This window comes from Kogia breviceps, chromosome 1 (assembly GCF_026419965.1).
Source record: "Kogia breviceps isolate mKogBre1 chromosome 1, mKogBre1 haplotype 1, whole genome shotgun sequence".
Lineage (NCBI taxonomy): Eukaryota > Metazoa > Chordata > Mammalia > Artiodactyla > Physeteridae > Kogia > Kogia breviceps.
This window is the reverse complement of record NC_081310.1, coordinates 154,442,469-154,462,830: the sequence shown is the minus strand read 5'-3', so window position 1 is coordinate 154,462,830 and position 20,362 is coordinate 154,442,469. Positions and strand designations below refer to the sequence as shown.

Sequence of the window (20,362 nt, the reverse complement as noted above, 5' to 3'; positions counted from 1 at the left end):
TGCAAAATTAAACAGTAAAATAGAAACTCAGTTTTTCCATTGAAATGTTCTGCTAGATTAGGGTTTCTAGGAGACAGATGACATTTGCTTGAGACATTACTGAAACTTTAGTTATAATGTTTACTTTAAAGAACCTTGTAGATTAATAGTGTATGAAGTTTAGTTTCAGTGCCATGACTTAAAGAATGGAAGAAATGTGGCTGATAGCGAAATAGAAACAACTACTTCGATGTGGATGGAATGTTCTTCCTAAAAATGTATTCCATATCAATAAATAGTAATTAGGTACTAGTTTATATTAGACCAAATGGTCTATACTTCAAAAAACATAGAAAAGTGTTCAGTTTCAAAAGACTGTTAAGTATATCTATGTAAAATTATTACATCCTAGCCATTCTTTCAAGTCTTAACCTTTGAATTTCAAAAACCTGTTTTTGTGTTCAGCGTCTTCCAACTTCAGAAAAGGCCAGGTACTAAAAATAACAACAGGGCTTCCCTGGTGGCGCAGTGGTTGAGAGTCCGCCTGCCGATGCAGGGGACACGGGTTCGTGTCCCGGTCGGGAAGATCCCACATGCCGCGGAGCGGCTGGGCCCGTGAGCTATGGCTGCTGAGCCTGTGTGTCCAGAGCCTGTGCTCTGCGACGGGAGAGGCCACAACAGTGAGAGGCCTGCGTACCGCAAAAAAAAAAAAAAAAAAAAAAAAAAAACCAACACTTAGACAGTATTTTGTATTAAGGATTTTAGGACACTTTTATTTATATTATTACATTACAGCCTGACAACAACCCTGAGACGCAGACAAGGTGAGTATTAGCCCTGCTTTACTGATGAGGAAATGGAGACTCAGAGCTGCCGTGGAATTAGAATAAGAGGCCATGTGATGAGATGGAATGTGCATGGGACAAACCTATGTCAGGTAAAATGTAGTCCCCCTGCCACCTCAGGAATTAAGATACTTCACGTTTTGGTGTGGTGGCAAGTGTGACGTGGGTTTTGGTCCTCTTTTGTACAGGATTATTGCAGGAATGGTGTCTGCTCAACGTAGCCCTGTACTCCCTCTAGCTTACCACCTTGCCCATGGGCCATACCTGTCCCATGTCCTCCTCTTCTACTGTGCCCACAGTGTGGGAGAGGGCTGCCGTCGCCTGGTTGCCCTGCCTCTCACTGAGAAGTAAATTCAATCCGGGGGCGGGGGGGGTCCAAGCAGAAATATATTCCCAGTCTTTCTTTGGTGCCAGCCTTAATCTCATCTCCCAGAAAAGAAATCTCAGTGTCACTTCCTAATTCCTTTTCTCTCTCACTTCTACCTCTAATGGGGCTCCTGAAACTATATATTTCTATTGCTGCTGTCTTAAGGTCTAGTGGTCTTAACGCCTCGAATATTACAAAAATAACTAGTCTCTCCTCGTTCTAATCTGTCACCCATATTGCCATGATTTTTTTTTCCTTTTTTTCTCCAGACACCTGGCATTGTCTTCCTGCTTAAGACCTTTGAATGGTTCTTACACTCTAAAAGAAAAAAAAGTCCAAGTGAACTCTGTCACATTCTAGCCCTGACTTACCCCATTCCAGCACTTGCCATTTCCTACCAGATACACTATACTCCTTTTACCTTCAATTTCTTCCTGGTCACCAGGAAGACCATGGATTTCTTCCATCTCTGTGTCTTGTCTAGCAAATATATATGTGTTTAAAGACCAAGCTTCAGTGTCACCTATATGTTGTGTGTTATAATTGTTATTTGTAATAATCTCTGTACCTATCTTTCTCTCTAAACTTTATGAATACTTTTGATCCTTGTCTTCTACAATAAGCTTGGCCTTTATTGGCACGTGCCATTTGGAACAAGAAAAAGAAGATAAAAGAACACAGAAGCTTAAAACATAGTCTCACAGTATAAAGGATGAGGCCATGGATCATACCCTTGAAGGGCAGAGTCACCCTAACAGGCAGTGTTACATCATCTGAAAAATAGAATGTTATTCACAGCTCAGCTTATTTATGTTTCTTTACTTTCTGTAAGTAAAAATACCTATGAATTATTTTAATAGATATACAGCTCAGCTTATTTATGTTTCTTTACTTTCTGTAAGTAAAAATACCTATGAATTATTTTAATAGATATTTGGGCATAAACAAAATAATATTCTGTTGAAAATAAGTAAAATGGTTATTTTAAACTGATACAGCATATATATTATTTAAATTTTATTAAATATATTTAGGCAATTCTCAAAATGTTGGGTGAATTTAGGAAAAAACTACTTTTCAGCATACTACTTTCCCAAAGAAACCAATTTGGGGCAGCATTTGTCCGATTTAGTTTTGTGATAAAATTGGTACATAAATGTCCTTCTGCTTTGAGATTATACCTTAAATTGGAGTATTTAAAAGATGGTGGTTATACTATTTACTTTTCAGAATTAAATTACACCCAATTTAAATGCACAACATCTTCTAGAAATTATAAACACTCGTGTACTAATATTAGAAGCATTAGAAGCAAACTAACCATCTGCACAACTGACTAGGTGCCATAAGGCGTGATTTCTAACTTTGAACATGGCTCATTAAACAAGTGCTGGAATGCCAACACACACTGTTTCACAGTCTCTTGAGCCAGCAGTGAAATAGATACTGAAATAGACATTGAAAGATAACTGCTTAGCAGCAAAATCAACATCTAAATGTGGAGGATTTGTTTTTCTCCTCTAAATTCCTGATGAAAGTTTCCACCATCTCATGCTGACACATAAACTGATGTGAGAGGTAGGACTGAGACCTTAGAACTAGTTCTCACACTAGTTCTCACTTGTGCAGACTGTACCATTTGATCTTGATCTTCCTAAGGTGACCAAACTTCATGCCTGAGAAAAAAGAAAAATAGACAAACATTTTGAAATACAGGTCCATGGAATAGTGAGTAGGAGATTTCAAGGGAATTTTTTATCCAGTTTAATATTCTTATGCTCCTTTAAAATGTTTATAAATATGCTCTGTAGAGAAGTTTGATAACCTCAGGAGCGGCAGACACAAAAATAGTCTCTTCCAAGTAATCCTTATAGAATAGGGCATTGCATATTGAAAAACTTTTCCTGAATTTAAATATATGAAATAGTCTTTCCTTGAGACTTATAGACAGAATAATGTATTATGTATTTAGAATTTATTAAAGTATAAAATCAAACCACTTACTTGAAATCTAGATGTTCAATTAGCACATATCCATCTATAGAAATAAAAATCACTATTACTAATCTGAAAGTTAAATGCGTTGAGATTTTTTTAAAAAACAGTGATTGAAATCTTATGGGCAATAAGCCAGTAACTTACATTTGCCTTTAGAATTGCGACATATCACTAGATTTTCTTCAGTGATATCAATGACTTCCAGTTCTTCTCCAGGGGTTATTGGCAAGTCGAATATTCCATTTCTTGAATTATTGGAACATGCCACTGCTGTGTTCATGACAGTAATTTCTTTGTCATACTGAAAGGAGAAATTCCTAATCGGAATGTGCTTGCATAGTTTTCAGTTTTTCATTGTAACAAAATTAATGGAGGACATACTATACTAACCTCAAAATAAACTCAAGATGCTAGATATTAATTAGTTATACTAACCTCAAAATAAACTCAAGATGCTAGATATTAATTAGTTAACTAATGACTAAGGGAAAAGAAAATAATAGCAAGATATTCAGGGAAAGAAAAGTTATTTAAGGAAATAATAGTACATTTATTATTATCACAATCTTTCTTACATTTGTTCGTTACGGTCATATTGTCAAAGTGTTTTCACACCCGTTATCTAATCGTACTAGAATGAATTCTGGTGGGTGAGAAGGCGTTAACATTGGTATAAATTAAGTACCGTGAATGGTATGTTAACTGTTGCAGTAATAAAGTCACCACCAAACCTGGGAAAGGACAAGTTAAAAAAGAAAAAAAAAAAGGGAAAGAGAAAAACCTCTTTGTTTGTGTAGTGCTTTAGAGTTTATAATTCTTTCTTACACAGGATTTCTAGCTGTTCTTTCTACCCTTCCTTTCTGGTGGGCTCATATATTCTTATATACATACAGCTGTAGCACACACATTTTAAAGAGGTAGGAATGATGTGTGGGGCAATTCCCACTCTCCCTTGGTGGTTAAAGACGAGCATTTGTGGAAAAAAACTGAGGAATTTGATTTCTGACCTCAAGGGAGTTTTTTTCTGTGTGGTAAACTAGCCAACCCGTACATCTACAGGTACACCACCTTCTAAATGTACTGAAATCCATTGACTGGAAAAAATTAGTTCCAGAATACGTAGCTTATATTTACAGATGTCCGCTTCACCAAATTAGGGTGGCCAAACATCTTCCTTTGCTTGGGCTAGTCTCTACTTATGGTTAATGTCTCTATTTATAAATACTTACTGGGATTAAGTGTGCCTCCTTCCACTCTCAGAAATGTCCTGAATTTGGATGATTAACCTATACCAAACGGGATCTAATCCACAAGATTTTTCTTTTGCCTAACAGAGTGATCTTACTCTTTCCAGGCCATTGTTCACTGTGAATGCACAGTGATTTTTTAAAATGGAAATCTGATTAGGTGGTCACCTTTTTTTATAAAGTCCTAGAAACTCTTCATTCAAGGTAAGATCCACATTTCTTAGTTTGACATTCAGAGTCCTTTGCCTACCATCATTCCCCGTCCCCCCATTTCTGTCCCCTTTATTGAAGCCACATCAAGCTATGTGATAATACTGAATGTGCTGTGTACCTTACATATTTATATTTCCATGCCATTGCTCCTCCTGTTTTCTCTGCCTGAAATACTCTTCTTTCTTAAGTACCTTTTGTGAAGACTTTCATGACTGCCATGTATAATTTACTGTTTTAACTGTACTTTGTATATACCCCTATTATGGATTCTGATTAACATACTGTCTCATAAAATGAAAATGGAAAACAGTTTTATCCATCCTTGTACCCTCACTGCCCGGTACAAATGGGGCACCCAATATTTTGTGATTTGAGCTGAATAAAAATTATTGAAACTGTATAGTTTTTCTAAAGATATATCAAGGAAACTCACCATAGGTGATCAGGAGGAATAGACTCACGTACATGAGAATGGGGCTTTCTGTCCTATATGAGAGTGTCACAGCTACAGTGGGGGGGCACTAGATGGAACGTAGGGTCGTTTCAACAAGTAATTGTTACACACTTGTTTTTCAGCTAATCAAATAACGTCACAGTTTGCAGTAAATAATTTCGTTATCACAATTCCTAGATATAGTAACCCTAATCAGCTTTGGTCCAAGCAGAATTTATTAATGATGATGAGGGATATGTGTATGTTCCTATGTTAGTTCAGTCCAAAAACGCTTTTGGATATTTACACAGTGTTAGGTACTCCTATTCTGCTCTGTGTATGGATATAAGGATAGATAATATACCCTTGTCCTCCAGGAGCTCATAGTTTAATTGATGAACATGTAATTGCAATAATGCTAACGTTTTGTGATAAGCTAGAGGTTTGCTCAGGTATATAGGTATGTAGTTTCTTTAATCAGGAAGTGTGGGTTCCTGGAGGAGATGCCTCGATTAGGTCATCATAAATGAACAGGAGCTAGTCAGATGGAGAAAAGTAGCAAGGGTACACCAGACAGTTGGAACAGACCAGATAAATGCCTAGAGGAAGGAAACAGCAGGGCGAGGATAAAGGTGGACTTTCATTCAAGAAACAGAACTATGAACAATTTGTGGCCAAGGCACAAAGTGCAAGGTGAAGAATGGCAGGAAAGACAAGCAAAGGTCATGACATGAAGAGCTTTATAGCTCATGTTAAGAAACCTAATCTTTATCTATTTGGCAATGGGGAACTTTTGAAAGATTTTAGGCAAAGTAGTAATTTGGACAGATTCCATGAGCAGGATGCATTCTTTCTCTCAATCCAATGTCTGGTACATGGAAGGTGTTCAATGTATGTTTCTTAAAATTAATAAATTCTCACTGTGACAGTATATGAAATCAAAAGGGAGGAGTGTTTGAACCTTGCAATTATAGAAAAATGCTCTATGGACTCTAAATGAAAGAAGTTTTTAATCATTTAGTGTGACCATTTTTATGTTGGGAGCTGAAGGGAAAACTTGAACAAGACAAAAATCTCTTCTTCAGAAGGGACTCAAGGCTTCTTTAGTTCAGAATACACACACACACAGTAATATCCCTGATCAGTGTTGTAACAGATACTGTGTAATAGATGTATGAAATGTGCTGAGGGAGTAACTTTGCCTGGTTGAGTTAGGGAAGCGTGGGTGACATTTGAACAGAGCCTTAAAGAATGACTTAGCAGTTTTTCCAGGCAGAGGAAATAGCATGTACAAAGGCATGATAATACAGAGATGTATCAGGGAAAAATTAACCTATTAGATGTTTACTCAAAGATCATATCAATCCCAGTGAGGCAGACGTGCAACACACTTATAGAATCTTTAAAAAAAGAAATTCCTCTTATTGTTAATTTTTACTTTCAGAGGAGAACGTACCTCGAATCTTTCTCTAAAAAGTTTTTCTTCTCTTTCCATTCTGTTCTTTTCTAAGTTTTGCTTCCTGGTTTTGAAGAAATTCCTGGGAGATAAGCGGGCAGAAATATGCAGGTAGAGTGAAGTGTATTATAATAAAACTCTTAAGCTTCCAAAGCCATAAACTCATTCTATTTCAGGATAAATTCAGATGTAATTTTATGTGTTTAATTTTATACCATCTTCCTGTTGCCTCTCCTTCCTCAAGTCTATCTGCATACCTTCCTCCAGAGTCATCTTTCTAAAATTTAATTGATCATGTCACTCTCTTGATTAAAACCTTTCAATCTGTCTCTACTGCCTATAAGATAAAGTCAAATTCCTTAGTGTGGTACACAGGGCATTTTATAATCTGGCCCCAACCTACCTTTCCAGCTGCCCTTTTCCATATACATTCAAAGTCTACATGGAACATCTTAGAAGGTGGGCTGTCATTTCTATGCCTTTATACCAGGGATACCCTTCCCTAGACTTCTCTGAAAACTGGTCATCATCTTTGATTAATAAAGGGATAATAAAAGGGTTGCACTAATATAGAAAGTAACTCTTATTGGTAGAGTAAGTTATGGTAGAAACCATTTAAAAAGGAACAAAGAACACATAGAAAATTGATACATCAATTTATAGGAATAATAATAGACTCAATATTGCATTTTCAAATTTACTCAGTTGAGAAAAAAAGTAAACCATTATATCAGTTTGTTGTAAGAAATCAAAAAGCACGAGAAGATTGTTTCCTAAAAAGACTTATGTATAGACATTAAAATACTAGAAAGCTTCTTTTGGGGTGGGGAAGGTAAACAATTTCACTGTTATTTCATCTCTTGGAATTCTGTTTTGTTATGCTGCACAAAAGTAAAAGTGTGAAGTTTAAGGTAGAAAGATGCTCTTCTTGTCTAATGAATACATCTTTCCAACTTGGGAAAAATAAATGACATCAAGTCTAAACTTAAAGAAAAACTTAAGGGAAGGGCCATCCTATGGTATAGACTGATGTCTGATTTCTTTTGGGGTGCCTGTGTAGGACTTTTCTAGACAGATTTCCCAGAGCAGACTGACCATGCAGTGTTCCCAGCTCAATGACCGTTTAGACAAGGATTTCCCCAAGACACTTGGTAAACAAAGTGCCTCAGCTCCTGCCCCATATCCCAGCAACTGAGAAGACCGAAGCACAGAGCACTAAGTGACCATCAGAGATAGTAAAAAACATCACCACCCCACCAAGCCAATTGGGAATTTGAATCATATGAATAAAGGTGAGATCTTGAATCAATAAAACATTTTTTATTTCTAACACTAATGTAGTGATAACTAGAATTATATTGTATTTTAGGGAAATCGGTCTTACTATATGATACCTAGTTTCTCTTCTCAAAGCATCATTTAAGTTCTAATTGGTGTATTACTGAAGTTCTGTCTTACCGGGGAAAAGTTCCTACAGCCCAAAGGAAGCCTGGACATTTTTCATCATTTGATAAGGACTGGCTAGAATTCTTCTCTTGCTCCCTCACCACCAAAAGCAGGAATAAAGATAAATGTTTGTGACACTTTACATTTTCATATTCTTTTTCTCTTCTAATCCTCTCAGTTGTACTATAATGTAGGTGTTAATATTCTCATTCTATAGATGAGGAACCTGAAAATCAAATTTAATGACCTGCCAAAGGTCACACAGCTAGTAAGAGGTATAAATCACAGCAGATAAGCTGTAATTTAAGTGTACTTTTGTGCTTACCTTTCTGATTCTTTAGCACCATTTTTCTTTTTTTCCTTTGATATGAAAAACTTGGGCTTCCAAGTCTTTAGTTTATCTTCATCACTGAGAAGAAAGTTATTTTGAGCAAGTAAATTAAGATTGAACTAAAACCCTTACGGAACTATCAGTGCTTTCTGGGCAACTGTGTTTTACCAAACAATTAAAAATTAAAAAGCCATCTAGAAGTATATTTTGATAATCTATGGCAAGGCCAGAGAGTAAATATTTTAGGCTTTGCAAGCAATGCCATCTCTATGGGAACTACTCAACTCTGCTGTTGCGACTGTATTTACAATAACAAGTGGCCGGCCATATTTGGCCCCCAGGCCAGAGCTTGATCTGTGGCAATCCAAATTTGAAGCCAGAATCTGAAAAAGAATGGATATATGTATATGTACAACTGAATCACTTTGCTGTACACCTGAAACTAACACAACATTGTAAATCAACTATATTCCAATATAAAATTAAATTTAAAAAAAAATTAAAGCCAGAAGCAAGAGATCAGCCTGCTTAGAATCACACTTCCTCTCCTTTCTGAGCCTCAGTTTCTTCACCTCTAAAACGTGAATGATAAAATGGACCTTCACTGTGGGACAAGACTAATCCAGCTAGTATTTAGCATTAGCAGAAAAGGATGCAGAGAGGAGAGAGGGTATTATAGAAGGAACTAATATTTTTTGAGCACCTATGTGTCAAGTCTTATGCTAGGCATTGTACATATGTTAACTAATGTGGTTTTTCCAGAAGTATTACAACAGTCAGTCCTTTAAAGTAGTCTTTCATAAAGTTTTACAAAGGGGGAAAGAGATGATCTATTTAACTTCTTATGGTCACAGAAATAGTGGCTTTGAATCCAGGTGTGTTTGGCTCCAAAGTCTATGGTCTTTCATCATGCCTGCTGCTTTAAAACTTTACTTTGCTGGTATGACAAAGTAACCAATATGTTCATCATTGATGTGAGCAAAACTGGCCCCTCCTCTATCTACCATCTGTATGTCTATGGTGTCTGCATGTCAGAACACAGCTTTTCACTGGGTAAATTATAACCACAAGAATATTACGTCAGAGGAATTTAAATTTTTTTCAGTGACGTGTCACAGTTCCCTTCAGATTATGGTCACAAGGTCCAACAGAATATCAGGAACTCAGCATCTGACCAGCATTAAAGATGAGGCCTAGGAATATGGGTTTAACAGATACAAACTACTATACATAAAATAGATAAACAGCAAGGATTTACTGTATAGCTCAAGAAATTATATTCAATATCATAATAACCTATAACGGAATATAATCAGAAAAAAATAACTGGATCAGTGTGCTTGCTGTACACATAAAACTAACACAATATTGTAAATCAACTGTACTTCAATAAAAAAGAAAGATGCAGCTTAGGGAAAGCTTTTAAGAAGACTTCCAGGACTCATGTAGGGATCTCCTATCACTCTCTTTTCTCAATGGTTGTTGCCTTTGGAGTCTATAACAAGGAGCTCAGCAGTTACTTCTTTTCTAATTGTCTGATGTTCACTCATTTTATCTCTTCACTTTAGGTTCCCCAAAGATGGGATCCAGACACACATTCCAGATATATCTACCGCAAGCTCAGCACAGTGCTAGGCACAGAGCAAGTGTTTAATATTAGAGAACTTGTGCATGGACTTGTTAGGCAGGAGCTATGGCTGTGAGGGCAGGCAATAGGCAAAACAAGTGCCTGCTTAACAGTTTGTTTTCTTTAATGATTATAAAACAATATATTTTCAGAAAAGTCATACCAATTTTTACCCATGCTAGCCATGTGACCATTATGGTCAACTCTTTGTCAACTTATTTTAGCTTTTACAGGGATCTAGTTAGAGAGCTTAATTAATTTGGCAGGATGAGGATTGTTCTTTTGCCATATCACAGGTTAAGAAGCTAAGATTCAGAGAAGTAACATGACATGCCATAGGGCCCACTGGGACCAGGTTGTAGAAGCTGTTCCAGTGTCTTTTACAAGATCCCCCTCTTCTTCCTTCCCTTGCTGACTCTTTAGGGGAAATTCTAATGAACAAAAGGAAATGAAAATCAGAGGTCCGGATTGTCTAGCAACAATTTAATCCAGAGTTGTTTAGGCATCTCTTCAACCTAATACGTACCAGGACATGACATGCAAACTAGCCAAGCCGACAAGAACTCAGATACCATCTTTCATCTCCCTTCCTATCCCAAATTCTATTTTCCATCAGTGTTCCATCTGCTACAAATGTCTTTAATAATTGATTTCTCTGAGGCCAAAATACAGAAGATTTACTCTGTCACATGAAAAAGAAACTGGTCAGATTTTGATAGGGTTAAGTGACTTGGTAAATATCATTTAATCTTAAAATATCTTCTTCATTTTTTTCACCACCCCAGAACACATTTTGATCATCTTTCACCTGAGCACCTTTAACAATATTAACAAATGTTCTACTTCCAGCCTTCCCTCCAAAGTATTCTGCAGAAGGGTCTAGGTCTAGTTACTCTTCCTGAAGTGTGGCTCTGATTATATTGTCCTCTTGCCCATAGTTCTGGACTTCCTTATTTGGCAGTAGGGCAAAAGAATTTTCTGATAGGGCCCTACCAGTACAAAACTGCTAGATCCTGGATAAAGCATTTGGTTTTGTTTTAACAAATTTCCACACTTCACACTTAGATCAAGTCCTGAACGTTATACCTTAATAGCCCCCAGCAAATAAACTGAAACCAGACAGAGCAGTAAGCAGTATGCAAGCACAGAAGACAAGTCTGTCCTGAGAAAAATGCTATCAGCACCACAATATTTCAGAAGATTAAACTTTACATTAGGGCAAGGTAGGAGTTAAGATGTATCGTCATGTTAGATATATTTTAAAAGCCAGTTCAGCTCTATGCTATTTATATAAGACACATTGAACAAGAATATGGAAATCAGAAAAAGGATCAAAAATGTATACTAGGGAAGTACTAAAAAAAGGTCAGTTAGGTATAAGATTGGTCAAATTAGACTTTAAGACAAAGCACCACTAGGAAATTAGCTTAGTGTTGCAGTAAAGAGAATGGATTGGGAGTCTAGTTGCTGGGGTTTCAATCCTGGTTCTACCACTTACTGGCGCTATGAGCTTGGACAAATAACTTCACCTCTGTGTCTCAACCTCTCTTCTACAAAATTTGTATAATAATAGTATCTACTTCACAGTTGTTGTGAAGATTGAGTGAGTTAATACATGTTAAATCTAAAAACAGTGACTGACTCTCAGACCTACCTATTATTTTTGTTATTAATATTACTGATATTAGGGGGGATGGAGATGGCTACGACCTAAAAAGAAACATTTAATTCACCAGAAGATATTTAAAATTTTGTATGCAACTAATAAAAGAGCCTTAGAATATATAAAGAAAAAAATGATAGAACTTTTGGAAGAAACTGACAAATCTACCATCTTACTGTGAGATTTCAACCCACTTCTTTCATATATTAATGGATCAAGCATCTAAAAATCCATAAATCTATAAACAATTTTATTAAGAGAATTAACACATATTGTGTTGGCCAAAAAATTCGTTTGGGTTTTTCTATAACAGTAGAAAAATCTGAACGAACTTTTTGGCCAAGCCAAATATTTGATTTAGAGGACATAGGTTGATCCTTGTATCAAACAATTAGAGAAGTCATTTTTCTGAAGTACACATGGAACATTTATAAAAGTTGACCATATACTAGGCATGAATCATGTCACAGAATATGTCAAAGTACTGATATCAGCTACTTCCTCAGTGTACTAATACCATATCAACTACTTTTCCAGATCACAATTCAATTAAGATAGAAATGACACGGGGAGGGGGAAGGGTAAGCTGGGACGAAGTGAGAGAGTGGCATTGACATATATACACTACCAAATGTAAAATAGATAGCTAGTGGGAAGCAGCTGCAGAGCACAGGGAGATCAGCTCAGTGCTTTGTGACCACCTAGGGGGTGGGATAGGGAGGGTGGGAGGGAGAGACAAGAGGGAGGGGATATGGGGATATATGTATACGTATAGCTGATTCACTTTGTTATACAGCAGAAATTAACACAACATTGTAAAGCAATTATACTCCAATACAGATGTTAAAAAAAATATGACACAAATAGAATACAGAGCATGGAAACAGATCTTCAGATTTTTGGTAACTTAGTATGACAAAGATGGCACTGTAGAAATGGGGAAAATAGGGGCTATGCAATTAATCATGCTAGAACATTTACCCACATGGAAGAAAATTTAATTGGATCTCTACACTTCACTAAAAATGCCAAAATCAGTTCCAGGTAGATCTAAGGCTTCTGTGTAAAAGCCAAAAAGTTAACAGTTTTAGAAGAAAATGTGGGAGAATATCATATGATCTTGGGATAAAGATTTCTTTAAAGATATAGAAAGCAACAATCATAAATCACGTGTATACTTAGAAGGGAAAATACAATAAATGCAAATTTTACAGGAAATGCAAATTCACAAGAAAATGCCAGCTTATTTTCCAAAGTGGGTGTACCAATTTACACTCTTCCCAGCAGTATTTAAAGGGAATACTGATCCACATTCTCATCAACACAGAAAGAATTCTTAATTTTTGCCAATTTATTGGGTATAAGATACTATCTCATTGTGGTATTAATTTGCATTACCTTCATTACTAACAATGTTGAACCTCTTTTAATATGTTTATTCACCCCTCATGTCTTTCTTTCTATAGAAGACCCGTTCATATCTTTTGCCTATTTTCCTTTGGAAAACAAGTTGGCATTTTCTTATGAATTTTCCTTCCCTATAAAATTTGCATTATTTTCCCTTCTAAGTATACATATAAATAAGAATATTTGTAGCAGTGTTGTTCAAAAGTGCAAAAAATATGGAACTACCCCAATACTTACAAGAAAATGGATAAATTGTGGTATGTACATAAAATAAAATATTGTAGAACAGTAAAAATGAATAAATTAATAGTGGCTTAAAAAAGGATGGATTTTGAGTAAAAAAGAAGTTGCAGAATTCTGTATACAACATACCGTTTTTACAATGTTAAAATCCCTAATGAAACAATATATTTTTATCACCTGTGTTTGATAATAGTATTTTGGTTTTGAACAGGAAGTGAAAGACACGAAATGTAGGAGAGTGTTTACCTTGGGGGAAGGCAATGAGATAGAACAAGGGATGTGCACAAGGTAGAGAAACCAAGGCACTGGATATGTTCTAGTTCTGAAGTTGAGTTATGGGTTGAGGGAAATTTGTTTTATCTTGCTTTAAAATTATATGTTTCTTATTTTCATTTTTACAAATATAATTTATTTTTAAGAAAGAATTCATTCTTAACTCTAATTTTATATTCCAGGGCTCTCCTCTCCACCTCCTGCCAAATTTCATTTCCTGCTCGTAACACCCACTTTCTTGATCACATGCCTTATGGTCCAATGAAACTTCCCAAACACATTTGTTTTCCATGTACACAGCTGTCCACCCCTCTCCCCCCAGCAAACCTTCCCCGCTTCTCTCTCTCTCCCCCCCCCCCCCAATCTCCAACTGTCAAAATGTTTCCTATCCTTGCTTCTTTAACTTGGCACAGAGACTTTTCTGATCCCCTAAATAATGGAAATGTTTACCTATTCTGAGCTTCTAAATTATTTTGCACATTTTTTAGAGGCACGTCCTTCTTTGTTATCTGATTTAACAAACTATGTTTTGGTATGAGGCCACATGATAGAGATCAGAAAGCCACAGCCCCTACCTCAGGGAGTTCCTATCTAGAGGAGGAGACAGGCAAGAAATAAGATGAATACAACTATGAAAAGAATGTTCTGATAAAAAAGGGGGACCTAACCCAAATAGATAAGCTCAGAGAGGACTTCCTGGGGAAAGCAAAATCTGAATTCAGTTTTAAATAATGAAGGACAAAATAGTCAACCAAGCAAAAGGCATGGCAAAGTGTGTTACAGACAGAACAATTCTTTTGTACTTAAATTTTCACCTCCTTGGAAAGGCCTTCCCCAGATTATCTACTTTAAAATGACTATCAGTCTCCTTCCTACACACACACCATATGTCCACTCTCTTTCAAAATATCCAAAGCAATCAAATCCCCATGTTTAATATTAGATTTTTAAAATTAATTTATTTATCTGCCTCTCCAATCAGATAGGAATAGGAATTAACATCTGTTTCATTCACTGTTTTATACCAACACTTAGCATAGTGTCTGGCATATAGTACATGCTCAGTAAATATTTGTTGAATGAACTGAATAAGTTGGAACAAATGTGAAGGTTTAGAAATGCTGGAAAGCTTGAAGAGTTCAAGGAACACCCAAATGTACAGTATGGATGGAACACAGGAATGGTGAGTGAGTGGGACGTACAGCTGAGGCTGAGAGTTTGCCAGGAGCTGGATCAATAATGAATTTTATGCCTTCTTAAGCAGTTTAGATTTCATTTTGAGAGCAGTGGACAACCACTAACCATTTTTAAGCTGGTGAATGGTGGGTTTTGTGACATGATCCTATTTGTACTTTAGAAAGTTTGGAAAATAAACTGAAGTGGAGGTGAGGTGGCCATTCAGGAAGTCATTGCAATAATCCAGCTGAGAAGCAATGAGTGCCTTCATGTGGCTGTGCCATGGGGATGGGGTAGCAGGAACATTTTGAGTGTTATTTAAACAGAAGAGGGTGCAGGGCACAAGAGAAGGAGGAGCCAAGGACAATGAATGCCTAGGGTTTTGGTTTGAGCAACTGTGTGTTTATTGAAACAGTCACCAACATAGAGATTAGAAGAAAGGGATCATATTTGGATGGGGAAAGTTGAGATTATGAATTATGGAATTCTGAGTTTCAAACAGAGTTATCTAGCAGGCTTATTCAAGTGGAAGAGAGAAATCTGACCTCAAAATTGTAAATTTTGATATCTTCACTATAGTGATTGTAATTAAAGCCCTAGATGTAGATGAGACCATTCAAGAACACATAAAGGAAGAAGGGGAGAGAACTGATACAGGAAATCTGAGAAACACATAATTTTTAAAGAAATGAATGGCAGCATTAGAACACATACGTGCACACAAAACCAAAACTAACCAATCAAACAGGAGGAGCAACAGCCAAAGATGAGGAATAAGAAATAATGATAACAGAAACCTGGGGAAAAGTTAATATTTTCTTCCTTTGAAGGATGGCATGAGCAACAATTTAAGATATTACAAAGAAGCCAAGTATAATAAGGACTTACATGTATCCACTGGATTTAACAAAGAAGTTATTACTGACCTTACCAAAAACAAGTCCACTGTCCTGGTGGAACAGAACCCCAGTTGCAGTGAGCTTGGAAAGATGTATCCAAGATGAGCATTTAGTTGAGAGGGAAAGGACAGATGATAAGTAGCTAGAGAAAGGGTACTGCGTTTCAGGATGGTTTCTCTTTTTTGATAGATTTTAGGCCTTGAGAAGAGAGGCTCTGTCTGGTAGTGCTTGCCATCCTCCACAGGAGGCATTTAAACAAGTATTTGTTATGTTGAAATGAGTTTCAAGTCTATAGATTCAAAGGTAAGAAACAAAGCTCCAGTGAGTTTTGAATCACCTACCACTGTTAGGTCATCTACATTACTCATTATTTTCCTTTCCTAGTGGGGGCAATATATCACAACTTGACTTTTCACCCAGTAACCAAGGATCTGAAGGGATGGCCCTCTGACCGTTATTTAACAAAGCATCAGGAAATGGGTTAAATAACAGTAGGGATGACCAATGCGGTAAGTTGACTTACTTTGACTTTTTTTCATTTATGTCCACATCATCATAGATAACAACTTCCTGAGACCTAAGTTCTAGGGTCAAGATAGGATCAAAATAGTCTATTATTAGGGACGGTTTATACAATCCCCAGCTTTCCAAATTATACACAATTACTTAATTATCTAGGTGCACCCCATGCCTGTTTTATCAAAATCTGATCATAGGATATAGAAAGGATCAAAGAACAAAACAAGGATCCATTTGGGAAAAAGTTCAACTGAGGATTAAAAAATAGTGAGATGTCCTAGTATCTCAAACACATGCATGAATATTTATATCAATTTGATTTCATGTGGATTTCCAGAAAATATGAGTTGCTGAAAGGATCATGTTTAGACTAGGTTCCCATCATCCTGGAACTGGACAAAGATGTTATAATGCTAGAGCAGTGAGAGGGCTTAATTCCTAGGAGAAAAAAAACAATAGAATATTAATGTTGATTTTTCTTCCCTGATTGTTATTTCAAAACACTGACAACTGCTTCTTTATAATAGTCTTGCATAAAATTGAATCTGACTTAGTACATAATCATAATTAGATGTTTTCAGTTTAGGCTAGTCATATTCCTTGGTGCTCTACATAGAATTCCATAATATTCAAGTGACTCACCATTTGAACTAATTAGAAACCTTTTGGCATAATTATTCACAATTCATAATTCAGTTATTCATATATTTGGATGGGGGTACAATGCGTGCCTATTCTGACTTTTTTTTTTTTTTTTTTTTTTTACATAGACCAAGGATATTTGGGGAAAGCTGTTATTTTTTAAATTTTATTTATTTATTTTTATTTTTGGCTGCGTTGGGACTTCATTGCCATGCACAGGCTTTCTCTAGTTGCGGCGAGGGGGGACTACTCTTCATTGCAGTGTGCAGGTTTCTCATTGCTGTGGCTTCTCGCAGAGCACGGGCTCTAGGCGCACAGGCTTCAGTAGTTGTGGCACGCAGACTCAGTAGTTGTGGCTCATGGGCTTAGTTGCTCTGCAGCATGTGGGATCTTCCCGGACCAGGGCTCGAACCCATGTCCCCTGCATTGGCCGGCGGATTCTTAAGCACTGCGCCACCAGGGAAGCCTGGGAGAGCTGTTATTGTACCAGGTTTATGTAACTATTTGTTATTTAGTGCAGCAAACTTATATTTGTGGAATATAATATACATTTGAATTGTCAAGTCAGAGTAAAATCAAAGTAGCCACCATCTCTAGAGCCCATAAACTAAACCTGACAAAAAAACAAAACACATGGCCCTCTCTCATCGATAGATTCAACTTACTGAACATGACTGAGAGAGAGTACACTAGATGTCAGGCACGGTACTAATTTGTGCACTGTTGTTTTTATAGGAAAGCAAAAAGTATTCCAATGGCCCATCCTTGATTCAGTTAGTATGTGTACTGCAAAGTGGTCATGTTCAAATTACTATGTCTTAATTCCAGTGAGCTGGCTGTTACATCCTTCAGAATATTATGTGGTAAAATGTAAAATGCATGAGCTTCATATTCAGAGACTTGAGTACAAATCCTAGGTCACTAAAACATGGATGGGAGTCCTAGAGCCTTCCTAAAAAGGGATAATGCATCTATTTCTCAGATTTTAAGAGGCCTGGCGTATAGGAGGCACTTGAGAAATGTTACTCATCTTCCCCAATGTAAGTACCACTATTGTGTAAAAGGTCTTTGATTTTGATATATCAATTTTTCATTAAACGTGGAATGCAGGAAGGATTACTACTTCTCTTTCTCAGACTGTGAATATGTCAGTGCTGAATAATTTTGTTCCAGCAAATAAGCGAATGTCACTTACCTAAATCAGGCAGCGAAATGGAAAGTGCACTGTTAATTGACAAAAAGACACAAAGGGTTAAGGGAAAAAGCCATGTTCAGAGATATTAGCTGATACATCTCAAATAACATATTGATGACTAGGTTTCTTGATATAGATGCTTTGGGGGAAAGATATGAAGCAAACCTTTCCTGCAGCTTTGTTCTGATCTCCTCCCCTCTCTTGTAAATGAGCTTATTTATCCCCAGTGACCACCCACACCCCCTTTCCTAACGAGACAATCTCAGGCTGTCCCTTAGCCCTGCGCTTCTTTGTCCACAGGATTCTGTTTCTGCCTTCTACCTTCCACGATGCCAACTCAATGTGGGTGGGGTAAGTATGGTGAGAGAGAACCATCTGGAGATGCTGGACCCTGACTATGTATACGTTTAACCAAAGAGGTGACTTGAGGGGAGAATTCCAGGCCAGGTGGAAATGGAAGATGGTAAATGTGCTAAGGAGGAGAGGACATTGGCTAGGTAGGTCATCTGGTTTTCCTCAAATCTCACAGTTAAGATTACATGAAAGGAAGCATGATGTAGTAGGAAAAAAAATCCATGTATTTTAAGCAATTAATTTAAGTTCAGTCCTACAGGTATTCTGGGGACACTCATCACGGGCCAGGCCCATGTGCTGGGTGTACAAAATGATCAAACAGGGCTTCCCTGGTGGCACAGTGGTTGAGAATCTGCCTGCCAGTGCAGGGGACACAGGTTCGAGTCCTGGTCTGGGAAGATCCCACATGCCACGGAGCAACTGGGCCCGTGAGCCACAACTACTGAGCCTGCGCATCTGGAGCCTGTGCTCCACAGCAAGAGAGGTCACGACAGTGAGAGGCCCGCGCACCGTGATGAAGAGTGGCCCCCGCTCGCCGCAACTAGAGAAAGTCCTCCCACAGAAACGAAGACCCAACAGCCATAAATAAATAAATAAATTTATTTTTTTAAAAAAATGATCAAACACAGTTTCTGTCCTGAAGTAGCTCGCAGTTTAGTGGGGGGCACCAAAAGTAAGTTAATGTAACACTCTGTGATAAGAACATAATAAAGGACTGACCAAAGGAACAGCACTAACCTTTATGGAAGCTTTAGTTCTCCATTTCCAAAATGAATACCAGCACCTATCTTGTAGAGTTCCCTTTGTACGGGATGAGCTTTCCTAAGTGAATGTGCCTGGGACAGGGCTGATACTCAGTGATCCCTTCCGTTGGTGTCTATGAGACCAGGACTGTGATGTGCAAGACGCAGTAGGAGAAATACATGGTCACTAGAGTCAGAGCTGATTTGACTCTCAGTTCCGCCACTTAGCCACTTACCCTTGGCAAGTCACATAACTTTTCAAAGCCTTAGTTTTTCATCTGTAAAACGGAGGAACAAGTTTCTAACTCATGGGTTATTGTGAGGATTAGAGAGAACACATGTGAAGCCTTAGTGCACTTCCTTCCCTCAACATCTAGTTAGCACATATCCTTGGGGCCTTGGCTTAAGCAAGCGATCCCTTGCTTAAGGGAGCCTTTCTTAACACCCATTCCCTTCCTCCATTTTAATTAGGTCAGGGTGCTGGTAGCTCCTATTTAAACATAGAAACCAAGGCCACACACACACAAAAAAATCTATAATGATATTTCCTTTCTTTAGGTCATCTATTCATTCAACAGATATTTATTGAGTGCCTATTATATCCCAGGCACTGTTCTTTTTTTTTTTTTTTTTTTCTTCTAGGCACTGTACTTTATGTTGGAGATACTGCAGTGGACAAAAAAGTAAAAATCCCTGCCCTCATGGAGTCTAATAGAGTGAGACAGACAGAAAATAAACAAGGAAATTTATGATCTGCCGTGTAAGGAAATTTATGGAGATAAGTGCAATTAAGAAAAATAGAGCAGGGTAACTGGGGAGGGGGACTGGAGGTGAGGGCTGGTTTGCCGTTTTTCAGAGGACGTTCAGGGAAGGCTTCACTGATAAGGTGATTTTGAAGCAGAGGCCTGAAGATAGTGAGAGAATAGGCCAACTAGATATCTGGGGTAAGAGCATTCCTAGGGGAGGAAAGAGCAGACACAGAGACCCTCAAGCTGACGAGTGCTTGGCCTGTTGAAAGAAGAAGTCAGAACATTTGGAACAGAGGGAGTGAGAAGAGGCTTAACATTTAATTCCCATGTAAAATTCATAGCATAGCTAAGACCCATGGCATTTAATTCTTGGTTTATTTATGCCTAAATCAAGCCATTTAATAATGACTGTCCTAACAGGCAGTGCGTGTGTGTATATGTGTGTGTGTGAGAGAGAGAGAGAAGATTGAGAGCCCCAACTCTTTTTAAAGGTCACATTTTCATGGTTTCAACCTCCTTCTGAAGATAACGCAACAGACTAGGAGCTGATGTTCCAG

The 20,362-nt window shown here is 37.5% G+C and overlaps 1 protein-coding gene across 1 annotated transcript in view; it reads right to left on the bottom strand.

Moving 5' to 3' along the window:
- Positions 1 to 2,527: 2,527 nt before the first annotated feature.
- The window catches only part of FYB2 (FYN binding protein 2), an 87,229-nt gene continuing 69,394 nt past the window's right edge, over positions 2,528 to 20,362 (bottom strand). The window contains 6 exon segments of the mRNA XM_067025757.1: positions 2,528 to 2,637; positions 3,334 to 3,490; positions 6,539 to 6,620; positions 8,310 to 8,393; positions 16,127 to 16,187; positions 17,960 to 17,988. Of these exon segments, the coding sequence (XP_066881858.1) occupies positions 2,528 to 2,637; positions 3,334 to 3,490; positions 6,539 to 6,620; positions 8,310 to 8,393; positions 16,127 to 16,187; positions 17,960 to 17,988 (523 nt within the window).